Source organism: Blennius ocellaris, assembly GCF_963422515.1.
Source record: "Blennius ocellaris genome assembly, chromosome: 12".
NCBI lineage: Eukaryota > Metazoa > Chordata > Actinopteri > Blenniiformes > Blenniidae > Blennius > Blennius ocellaris.
This window is the reverse complement of record NC_137661.1, coordinates 28,331,540-28,344,039: the sequence shown is the minus strand read 5'-3', so window position 1 is coordinate 28,344,039 and position 12,500 is coordinate 28,331,540. Positions and strand designations below refer to the sequence as shown.

The 12,500-nt window shown below is 49.2% G+C and overlaps 2 protein-coding genes across 3 annotated transcripts in view; both read right to left on the bottom strand.

The window, feature by feature from the left end:
• tbc1d23 (TBC1 domain family, member 23) overlaps positions 1 to 7,823 on the bottom strand; it is a 17,963-nt gene extending 10,140 nt beyond the window's left edge. For both annotated transcript variants that reach the window (XM_080505781.1, XM_080505782.1), the window contains exons 1-5: positions 7,406 to 7,823; positions 5,049 to 5,160; positions 3,021 to 3,126; positions 2,374 to 2,614; positions 525 to 648 (exon numbers count right to left, since the gene is read on the bottom strand). In XM_080505781.1, the coding sequence (XP_080361907.1) occupies positions 525 to 648; positions 2,374 to 2,614; positions 3,021 to 3,126; positions 5,049 to 5,160; positions 7,406 to 7,446 (624 nt within the window). In that variant the 5' untranslated portion in view covers positions 7,447 to 7,823. The remainder of the gene's footprint in view (positions 1 to 524; positions 649 to 2,373; positions 2,615 to 3,020; positions 3,127 to 5,048; positions 5,161 to 7,405) is intronic.
• A 2,729-nt stretch (positions 7,824 to 10,552) lies between these two features.
• tomm70a (translocase of outer mitochondrial membrane 70 homolog A) overlaps positions 10,553 to 12,500 on the bottom strand; it is a 12,233-nt gene continuing 10,285 nt past the window's right edge. Inside the window, 4 exon segments of the mRNA XM_080506067.1 lie at positions 10,553 to 10,805; positions 10,807 to 10,921; positions 10,998 to 11,120; positions 11,965 to 12,062. Of these exon segments, the coding sequence (XP_080362193.1) occupies positions 10,767 to 10,805; positions 10,807 to 10,921; positions 10,998 to 11,120; positions 11,965 to 12,062 (375 nt within the window). The 3' untranslated portion in view covers positions 10,553 to 10,766.

The following is a 12,500-nucleotide window of genomic DNA, read 5'->3' as shown; positions in this document are numbered from 1 at the left end:
AATGTGCAAAGAATAGAGGAATCTTATATACAATGACTATCAAGAACTCTAAGGGCCAAAAGTATTTACAGTAAAAAGTAATAAGTAGAATAAAATAGGACTAAAATAAAACTAAGATAAAAATCACAGACTATAATAAAGTATAATAAGTTCTAATGGGAGCAAAGTTTACAGTAAGGTGAAATACAAGGAAACTAAACTAGGAGGCAAAGTGAAGAATAAAAGTACAATAAACATATTATAGTAAAAATAACACCAGTGTTGGCAGAGCAGGGTCAGTCCTAACAAGGTCGGCTAGTGACGTAGATAAAGTGACGTAGATAAAGTGACGTAGCTAAAGTGAGAGATTTTAGGGTCATTTCCTCAAGAACCTGGTCTAAAACACGTTTCATGTCCACGGGCGTCTGAAGAGTGACGCCTCGTCTGTTCATGTGCTTCTAAAACAAAATCACCAGAATCTGAAATATTGTACAAAACAACCCAGAAAAATGTGTGTTGACGGTGAAACAAGCAGACCAACACACCCAGTGGAGGGCGTAGGAGTCGGGCGTGATCTTCTTGGTGTCCAGGAAGGAGCAGAGCTCCGGCTCGTGGTACTGCAGCAGCAGCCGGTACAGGTGGAACGGCCGGCCCTTCGCCACGCAGTCCCTGCAGGGGACATGTCCCACAGGTGAGGACGAGACGGAGGAGGAGGGGAGACGGCCCACAGGTGAGGACGAGACAGAGGAGGAGGGGAGACGGCCCACAGGCGAGGACGAGACGGAGGGACGAGGGGAGACGGCCCACAGGTGAGGACGAGACGGAGGAGGAGGGGAGACGGAGGGGCGAGACGGAGGGACGAGGGGAGACGGCCCACAGGTGGAGACGAGACAGAGGGACGAGACGGAGGAGGAGGGGAGACGGAGGGACGAGACGGAGGGACGAGGGGAGACAGAGGGACGAGACGGAGGGACGAGGGGAGACAGAGGGACGAGACGGAGGGACGAGGGGAGATGGCCCACAGGTGAGGACGAGACGGAGGGACGAGGGGAGACGTCCCACAGGTGAGGACGAGACAGAGGAGGAGGGGAGACAGCCCACAGGTGAGGACGAGACGGAGGGACGAGGGGGGACGTCCCACAGGTGAGGACGAGACGGAGGAGGAGGGGAGACGTCCCACAGGTGAGGACGAGACGGAGGAGGAGGGGAGACATCCCACAGGTGAGGACGAGACGGAGGAGGAGGGGAGACGGCCCACAGGTGAGGACGAGACGGAGGAGGAGGGGAGACGGCCCACAGATGAGGACGAGACGGAGGAGGAGGGGAGACGGCCCACAGGTGAGGACGAGACGGAGGAGGAGGGGAGACGGCCCACAGATGAGGACGAGACGGAGGAGGAGGGGAGACGGCCCACAGGTGAGGACGAGACGGAGGGACGAGGAGAGACGGCCCACAGGTGAGGACGAGACGGAGGAGGAGGAGAGACGGCCCACAGGTGAGGACGAGACGGAGGAGGAGGGGAGACGTCCCACAGGTGAGGACGAGACGGAGGAGGAGGGGAGACGGCCCACAGGTGAGGACGAGACGGAGGGACGAGGGGAGACGGAGGGACGAGACGGAGGGACGAGACGGAGGGACGAGGGGAGACGGCCCACAGGTGAAGACGAGACAGAGGAGGAGGGGAGACGTCCCACAGGTGAGGACGAGACGGAGGGACGACGTCCCACAGGTGAGGATGAGACAGAGGAGGAGGGGAGACGGCCCACAGGTGAGGACGAGACGGAGGAGGAGGGGAGACGGCCCACAGGTGAGGACGAGACGGAGGAGGAGGGGAGACGTCCCACAGGTGAGGACGAGACGGAGGAGGAGGGGAGACGGCCCACAGGTGAGGACGAGACGGAGGAGGAGGGGAGACGGCCCACAGGTGAGGACGAGACGGAGGAGGAGGGGAGACGTCCCACAGGTGAGGACGAGACGGAGGAGGAGGAGGAGAGACAGCCCACAGGTGAGGACGAGACGGAGGGACGAGGGGAGACGGCCCACAGGTGAGGACGAGACGGAGGAGGAGGGGAGACGGAGGGACGAGACAGAGGGACGAGGGGAGACGGCCCACAGGTGGGGACGAGATGGAGGAGGAGGGGAGACGGAGGGACGAGACGGAGGGACGAGGGGAGACGGCCCACAGGTGGGGACGAGACAGAGGCACGAGACGGAGGGAGGAGGGGAGACAGAGGGACGAGACGGAGGAGGAGGGGAGACGGAGGGACGAGACGGAGGGACGAGGGGAGACGGCCCACAGGTGGGGACGAGACAGAGGCACGAGACAGAGGGACGAGGGGAGACAGAGGGACGAGACGGAGGGACGAGGGGAGACGGAGGGACGAGGAGACCCACCTGGGGATGAACTTGTTCATGATGGCGTAGAAGCAGTTGTAGAGGTCGCTGCGCTGCAGCCGCAGCCCCAGGAGAGGCTTCAGCAGGTGAGGCCAGCTGAGGTCCGGGCTGAAGGTGATGTTGCGAGACTTGCAGTAGAAGGTGACGACCGACTCCACGTCCGACACCAGGTCGCCCCCGTCACCCGCCGACACCAGGTCGCCCCCGTCGCCCCCGTCACCCGCCGACTCGCCCAGCTCCTCTGCAGCAGCAAAGCAGGAAGCTCGTCGGCCGGCGTTTTCCACAACGTCAAAACAACACGGGGGAAAACAAGGAAGGAGTTTTCTATTTCAAGCTGCTTCCCGATTCCCTCAAAGTCCTGGAACACGGAACGTCACCAGTCCTTTCTGGAGAAACCGCAGCGACACCGGGCTGCAGCTTTATCCCGTCCTTTAACCGACCGTCCACATTACGTCCCCTCAACACACCAGTTCTAATAACGTCAGCTGGTTCAGTGACGCTTCCCAGAAGAAAACACCTTTTCTTTGTACATTTTTATAGGAGCTGGAAACAAAACCTCAGACTCGGCTCACGACATTCATTTTGTCCTTTTTGTTCCAGAACATGTCAAACTGTGAAAGTGTCCAGCAGAAGAGTGGTTTGCTCACCAATCAGCTGCCGACTGCGGGTGTGAATGAGCGTCTGCTCCGGGAGGTCCAGGACGCCGTCCCAGGGAGACAGACTGTCTCCTTTCCCAGAGACGTTCAGAGCAATCTGACAACACAACAAACACTCAGGGTCAATGTGCAGTGACTCGCTGGACAGAAACTGCACGTCTGCTGTGGAAGTGGCGTCTCACTCCAATTTAACTGAGAACCAATCAAACGCCACACCAGGAAGGACTTTGACAAGACGACACAGAGTCATTACAGACGCCGCAGAGTCATTAAAGACGACGCAGAGTCATTGCAGACGACGCAGAGTCATTGCAGACGACGCAGAGTCATTGCAGACGACGCAGAGTCATTAGACGACAGAGTCATTACAGACGATGCAGAGTCATTACTGACGACGCAGAGTCATTACAGACGACGCAGAGTCATTAGACGACAGAGTCATTACAGGCGACGCAGAGTCATTACAGACGACGCAGAATCATTACAGACGACGCAGAGTCATTACTGGCGACGCTTTACTGGCGACATTACAGGCGACGCAGAGTCATTACAGGCGACGCAGAGTCATTACAGACGACGCAGAGTCATTACAGACGACGCAGAATCATTACAGACGACGCATAATCATTACAGACGACGCAGAGTCATTACAGACGACGCAGAGTCATTACAGACGACGCAGAGTCATTACAGACGACGCAGAGTCATTACAGGCGACGCAGAGTCATTACAGGCGACGCAGAGTCATTACAGACGACGCAGAGTCATTAGACGACAGAGTCATTGCAGACGACGCAGTCATTAGACGACAGAGTCATTAGACGACAGAGTCATTAGACGACAGAGTCATTAGACGACAGAGTCATTAGACGACAGAGTCATTACAGACGACGCAGAGTCATTACAGACGACGCAGAGTCATTAGACGACAGAGTCATTACAGACGACACAGAGTCATTAGACAACAGAATCATTACAGACGACGCAGAGTCAATACAGACGACGCAGAGTCATTACAGACGACGCAGTCATTACAGACGACGCAGAGTCATTACAGACGACGCAGAGTCATTACAGACGACGCAGAGTCATTACAGGCGACGCCCAGCAGTCAGATCACCTGCTGTTCTGTATAAATATTCCCCGGAGAGGTCGTCAGACACGAGGAGGATTAGGGTTCAGATCAAAGAGTCAACAGAGGAGCTCAACAGCTCAACACGCAGGCGAACGTCTCAACGTTCTGTTCCTCGTGTGAACCGTTTAGCATGTTGAAGTCGGACAGTCGTCCAAACGATCCTCCTCGCAGTCGAGGTACCGCACACACCAGGCCAGGTTCTTCTTCATTTGACTCCCGAGAACAAGTTCACAAAAAAAATCTAAAGCACCCGTTGCATAGACTATTGATGACTGCAAGGAGAACGGTGACAAAGTGGAGGAGTTCAGCCACCAGCAGGAACAACGGAAACACAAAGTGAGAGAGGCGGAAGGAACGGAGGCTTTAACGGCAAAACTCCAGTGGAAGTCTGAGATCTTCATGAGAAAATGGTTCCTGTAGAAAAACACCTGTGGAACTGATTGGTCACCTTCACGACACGGTAACGTCTTACCTGCCCGTCTTTTCATGTATTTGTCTCATATCGGTTGTTGTCATGGTATTATTATTGTTATTTTTCTTACACTGTCATGTATCTGCTGTGGAGGAAGGTTCTGGAACGCGAGTTCTCATGTTTATGTTGATTATTAAAAAAATAAATAAAAATAAAGTTCAAAAAGAAAAGAATAAAGAACCCACAGTGGTTTCCAGGCTCTGTGGGCGTGTCGGGGAACGTTCACGACGACGCCGGTCTTTCCCGTCGGTCCACTTCGCTGCACGACGACAGAAATCAGCTATTAACAGCCGATTTCTCTCGTCCATTCAAACCAGCACATTCCAATCGTCATATATTTAATCACCGACATTTTTTGACGGCGAACAATGGACGGCAGCGCCGCGCCGCACCGCGCCGCGCCGCTCCTCACCTTCCACATCTGGGCCCTGTGCTGAGCCGACTGCTCCTGGACCTGGACCAGCCCTCGGTCCAGCTCCATGTCCGACCCCCCAGAGTCCAGAGCGTCGGCGAGGTCCTGGTCCCTGAGAACCAGAGACACTTCGGTTACTCCTTCACCGTCAACACAAACTACCAGCATTCACACCAACTAGCAGCATTCACACCAACTAGCAGCATTCACACCAACTAGCAGCATTCACACAAACTACCAGCATTCACACAAACTACCAGCATTCACGCCAACTACCAGCATTCACGCCAACTACCAGCATTCACGCCAACTACCAGCATTCACGCCAACTACCAGCATTCACACCAACTACCAGCATTCACACCAACTACCAGCATTCACACAAACTACCAGCATTCACACCAACTACCAGCATTCACGCCAACTACCAGCATTCACGCCAACTACCAGCATTCACGCCAACTACCAGCATTCACGCCAACTACCAGCATTCACGCCAACTACCAGCATTCACGCAAACTACCAGCACTCACACAAACTACCAGCACTCACACAAACTACCAGCACTCACACAAACTACCTGCATTCACACAAACTACCAGCATTCACACCAACTACCAGCATTCACACAAACTACCAGCATTCACACAAACTACCAGCATTCACACAAACTAGCAGCATTCACACAAACTACCAGCATTCACACAAACTACCAGCATTCACACAAACTACCAGCATTCACACAAACTACCAGCACTCACACAAACTACCAGCACTCACACAAACTACCAGCACTCACACAAACTACCAGCACTCACACAAACTACCAGCACTCACACAAACTACCAGCATTCACACAAACTACCAGCATTCACACCAACTACCAGCATTCACACAAACTACCAGCATTCACACAAACTACCAGCATTCACACAAACTACCAGCATTCACACCAACTACCAGCATTCACACCAACTAGCAGCATTCACACCAACTAGCAGCATTCACACTAACTAGCAGCATTCACACTAACTAGCAGCATTCACACAAACTACCAGCATTCACACTAACTAGCAGCATTCACACAAACTACCAGCATTCACACAAACTACCAGCATTCACACAAACTACCAGCATTCACACAAACTACCAGCATTCACACCAACTACCAGCATTCACACCAACTACCAGCATGCACACCAACTACCAGCATGCACACCAACTACCAGCATTCACACAAACTAGCAGCATTCACACAAACTAGCAGCATTCACACAAACTAGCAGCATTCACACAAACTAGCAGCATTCACACAAACTAGCAGCATTCACACAAACTAGCAGCATTCACACTAACTAGCAGCATTCACACTAACTAGCAGCATTCACACAAACTACCAGCATTCACACTAACTAGCAGCATTCACACAAACTACCAGCATTCACACCAACTACCAGCATTCACACCAACTACCAGCATTCACACATTCAACATTTTCCAGAAGAACATAAAAGGAGGCAATCCTTTTATGTTCTTCTGGAAAATGTTGCAATGAAAAGTTTTCTTTTTTTTTTAAAGTGTAATTATCATGTCAAGAATATACAAACAATCTCCAACCAATTGAGAAAGCCTCGAGTTACATAACGACGGATCAGGTAGATCAGTTTCATTGAAGAAACATTAGAATCACATCGATTATTAAATATTTTCACCAGAATGTAAAGTCAAACGGATAAATGTTCTGATTAAATAATAAACATAACGTGACATTGGGGGACTGTTGATCAATAACAGATTCTATAAGTGACAATACAGAAGTTATTACATGGTAATAACCAACCTAGTGCCTCGCGGAGATTTTATGTGGAGGTTTTTTTAGTGAATTAAACCGTCGAACAGGTGAATTCACGAGGCGACGACACCTGTGATCGTGGTAGTAAAGAACATTTAGTCAACAACAGACGCCGTCGGTGACGGTACCGACGGCGTTCAGGGGAGCGGGACCCGGAGCGGATGTGAAGCTGGACATCCGCTCCCCGGTCGCCCGGTTCGTCCTCGACCGTCTCCGGGAGAGTGAAGCCGGAGAAGCGGCCCCCCGGTGGAGGCGACGTGTCGCCATGGCGCCGCGCTCGGACTGTTTTTATCCGTCGGTCGTTCCGCCGGGCGGAAGCTAGCGTTAGCGTTAGCCTGCTAGCCCGCTTGTCAAAAATGGACCCGCGCGCTAAAAGTCCACGTCGAGGCGCGCCACGACCCGCGGGAAACCCCGCCGCGAGTCCCCCGACACGGAGGCCCGCGGCCCGGGGGCCGTGACAGTCGAGCCACGGCGTTGGAGGAGCGCTGGAACGGGGGAGACTCACCGGCTGCCCTGAAGAGCGTCTTCCTCCGCGGCGTCCGCCATGTTTGCTCTGCTGACGACACGTCAGGGGCCGGAAACCGACTGGACTGTCGCGAAACGTGGCCGCAAATAAATACGCTCGATGGGAGTGTCCCTCCCTCACGGTTCTTTCTTTCTTTCTTTTCTTTTTTAAATATTTCTATTGTCTCGACCGCGTCACGTTTGATCTTTTAAAAACCTCGAGAGCTCGAAACGGCAGGCGTGACGTCACTCCATTGTTCTTCTTCATAAGTTGTGGGCGCACAAGTTAGCATGCTAACCAGCTAGCCGCAGTCACAGCCGGCATCTTTGCTCAGTTCTAAGTTTTCAGATCGGAAAGTTCACGCAATAGAGACTGACGCGTTTGGTTGTACCGACTAATTTTAATATAAACTGCTAAATCTGCCTTCTGTCAAACTGGGTAATAGACTCACTACCGCCACCCAATGCACAGCAGTGGCATTACTTCCTGTGATAAACTCCTTTCAGAATAGAATATCTTTTATTAATCCAAGAAGGATTTTATTTCTCAACACAGAATCAATAGAAACGAAAGTTAAATATCAAATAAAACAAGATTAAAAAATCTACCTAAGTGATTGTATTAATCATCAATATACACAAGTGACTCGTAGAAACACAGAATGGATGAATTAACAGAAAATAGTTTTTACAAGAGGAGTAGTAGTTTGTTCAGCTTGTTGGTGTCAGTAAAAGCTTTAAAGTAAAAAATATAAAAGTACTTAACACCTATGATGAATGGAAACTATGCTGGGTGAAATCTGACTTCTTTTCAAGCATGTCTCTCTGGCCTCTGTTTACCTGAGAATCCAAACAATCCACTTAACGATGGCCCGTTTTGTCATAAACAGGCATATTATAAAGTCAGCTTTCCATAGGGAAACTCTTTAAATAGCAATATCCAGAGTGTACCAAGTAAAAAGCCGTTTCCCCACATATTTAGTTTCCATCTGTGCTTCATAAGATTAAGAGACTTCGGTCACAATCACACCTATCAGCATCCAGCCCCGAAGGGGGATCTTGAAACAGTCTCCGTCCGTACGTCCGTCCGTTCGAACGTTTCTACCTATATCTCGGCAACCCCTGGGCCCACAGTGACCAAACTTCACATGTGGATACATCTCAGAGGGGGAAGGGATACTATGGTGACCTTGACCTAATTTGCATATTAAGTAGGTCACAGGGTCACGAAGTGCTTAAAAACACATTTTGGGCTCTGGAGGCCTAGGTTTTTGAGCTAGGGCTCTGAAATGTTATACACACATGATACACACTCCAGGGATAACCTCCAGTACACCAAGTGACCTTGACCTTGACCTTGAATATTGGTAGGATCTGACGTTTGCTCGTCATGGTTGCACAATACATGTATTTTCATATAAACATTTCTCAGCAGTTCCTGGGCCCACAGTCACCAAACTTCACACATGGACACTCCACCTGGGGAGAAGGGGCACCATGGTGACCAGGACCTAATTTGCATATCAGGTCACAGGGTCACTAAGTGCATAAAAACACCTTTTGGGCTCTGGAGACGTATTTTGACATAGCTTATGAAGAAGACCTTTCAGATTCTACATAATGATCTACTAGGACCCATGGAACACCCTCTAGTGTACCAAGTGTGCTGCCTTAGAGCTGCTTTGTGAGAAAATAGAAAGCCCTCCGGCGGGGGATTAGCCCAGCAACGGCCTTCTTGTTTTTATCTTAGTTTAGTCCCATTTTATTTTACTTTACTTACTTCCACTGTAAATACTTTTGGCCCTTAGAGTTCTTGATAGGCATTGTATATAAGATTCCTCTATTCTTTGCACATTTCTCGTCTTTCCTTCCTCATGAGTCCTTAAGAGCAGAATGGAACAAGTACATTTCTCCTTAGTGAGATCAATAAAGTCTTATCTTATCAGTGAAGTTCACCGCTGTCCAGGCTGGAATCGAAATGTGTGAAAAAGTGACCTCATGTGTGAAGAAACAGCTGCTGAAAAAGCACACGTTGAATAAGCGAAGACGTGAAATTCATTCCAAGAATTATAACTTTATTACTCCGTCACTTTGGTCACCATACACATTGTTGATGAATGTCAGTACAATTTCTATCAAACAGAAAATCTTGTAGGTTTGAGCCAAGGTGAAGTTCTTTATTTCCAGATGATGGGGGTAAAAAAAAAAAAAAAAAAAAAAAAATACAATCAAAAAACAACATTGCAGAAAAGATCCTCCCGATCAACCCCTGGGATCTTCTTCCATCAGCGCGTGGACGTGGAACGCATGCTTCCCTCAGCTGCACGGGAATCTGTGTGCGATCACATGCATGCTGCAAAAAACCCCAAAATTAATGTTGTGGGGTTGCTATAGCAACGACCCCGGGTCACATCAAGCCGCCTCTCAGGCCAGAGGTCAAGTCAGAACAACAGACCAACTGCATCGTGAAAAAAAAAAAAAACACTCAGACGATCGTATAGAAAATCACGTTTGGCCTCGATTAATGTGAACTAAAAGAAACTAATGATTTAATGTGACATCTTCTGAGACTACAGGCAACGGAAAAACACTGAGAAAAAAATAAAAAATAAACAACAAAAAACTGCCTAAGTTCGTCAGTTTCAAAGTGTTTTTTTCTGCCCAAAGGTTCAAATTGTTGGGTTTCTAGTGTTCCAGACGACTCAGCGCCTCGCTCTTCTCTTCCTCCGGCTGAGATCCATGATTCCTCCTCATCCCTCGGCTTTTCACAATAAAACACATGACGCCGCCACTCGGCGACTCTCAGGACGGCCGCTGTCGCTACGGAGGAGCCGACCACAGTTTTACATTTATTTATAACGTGAACATGCCGCGTGAGGTTTAATCAAATAAAACAGGCATCCCCCCCCCATTAAAAAAGGAGCGCCCCCCCCCCAGTAGCTCGTATCCATGGGAACTACTCCAGCATTACAAACACAATGACAGTCCTAACTTTAACCTTGCGTTCAGAGCAGATGTCACCACATAGAAGCAGCTGGACACAAAGTGATTTGAGCTTAAATTAAACGTCAGTCAGATCACGAAGCTCTCGGTATTTCCCCCGTCGCCCCCCCCCCCCCCCCCCCCCCCCCCCGCCCCCCCGCTCGCCATGATTAGCAGTGAGAAACTGAACCTTCTACCGTGACTGAGTGGTTCTCCGGCAGGAACCCTCAGAACCTTCATCGTGATGTAAACAGGAGATATTAATGGATATATTTAGGGCTTATTTTAGTCTCGCTTGCACCTTTTTTTCTTCTTTTTAAACAACTCAAAGACAAGTCAGGCGTTTGGAACCCGCCGGGGGGGTGGAGGGCGGGGGCCGGTTACAGGGTGGGCGGCTTCAGGCCGTACTTCCTCGCCACCCTCCGTCTGAGCGTACGCCGCGTCGCACAGCGAGTACAGGTGGGCCATCTCCATCTCAGACTTGGCCAGGTTGATGGCCTTGTTGAACATGTCGATGGCCTTGTCCAGGTTGCCCCTGGGGGGGGGGGGGGAGGTCAGAGGTCAGTAGTGGCCTGCAGTGTGTGTTTGTTAACGTAGAGTCCAGTTCTCACCTCTGGACTTCAATGGTTCCCATCGTCTCGTAGGCAAAGTCACACTTGTTGTCGATCTCGATGGCCTTGCTGATCAGGTCCAGACCCAAGTCCAGGTCCTGCTTCCACTGCAGCTGCAGCAGCCTGGAGGACGACAAGCCACCACTGATCAGAGACCAGGACCAGGACCAGAGACCAGAGACCAGGACCAGAGAGCAAGAGGGAGTGGAGAGTGTGTTTGTGAGCAGCGTGTGTTAATGTGCAAGTACACTAATACCACTGTATTATTATTACTATAAGTACACTATTACTATTGGCATTATTATTATCATTACTGATATATATATATATATATATATTGTTATACTATTGCTACACTATTAGTAGTACTATACACGAGTATTATACACTATTACACACTGTTATTATGTGTATTATTGTTATTATTATATAATTCCTACTTCTAATGGCTCTGCCACTGCACCTTACTATTTATTGATCTTGCTTTGATCTCGTCTTATTTCTAAGTGTATTTTTATTTTTTACTTTAATTTCTATTCTATTGTATTTTATAATATTCGTATGAACCAGATTGCTGCAACAAAACAATTTACCTTCGGAAAGAGAGAGAGAGAGAGAGAGAGAAAGAAAGAAAAAGAAACAAACAAACAAACACACGAAAGAAAGAAAGAAAGAAAGAAAGAAAAAGAAAGAAAGAAAAAGAAACAAACAAACAAAAGAAAGAAAGAAAAACAAAGAAACAAAGAAACAAAGAAAGAAAAAGAAACAAACAAACAAAAGAAAGAAAGAAAAACAAAGAAACAAAGAAAGAAACAAAGAAAGAAAAAGAAAGAAAAAGAAAGAAAGTAAGTAAGTGAGTGAGTAAGTGAGTGAGTAACTATCCCTCCCTCCCTCCCTCCCTCCCTCCCTCCCCCCCCTCTCTCCCCCCCCCCCCCCCCCCCCCCCCCCAGAAGGGGAAACAGCGCACCCCTTGTGGACGTAGGTGGTAGCGTTGTCGGGCTCCAGCTCGATACACTTGTCGTACATCTCGTCTGCTTTCCCAAACTGCTGCTGGTCCGTCAAGGCCTGAAACACACGACAACATCACATCTGGTTCAACCTTGCAGCAAGGCACTAACACAAACCAACAACCTCAAACATGTCACATCAGTTTGACAGTTAGAAATAATGGTTTTTCCCATCGATGCCTGAGAGCCTGAAGGCGTCATGAGCTTGAGCTGCAGGACAAACAGCCACTACATGAAGAGAACGCAGGTTACAAGGATGAATCATGAAGTTGATCTAGAACAGCAGAATATAAGCGTGTTCTTACATTCTGCTGTTCTAGATCAACTTAATGATTGATCCTTTGAACCAAGATCAATGACCTGAGGGAGGCGACGCTGAAACAACAGGAAACTGAAGAGCTGCTCCTCGTTTCCTCCTTTAATTCTTAATCACTTACTTATATTACATCATATTTCATATTGCATGTACATATACATATATTTATACATGTGCAAG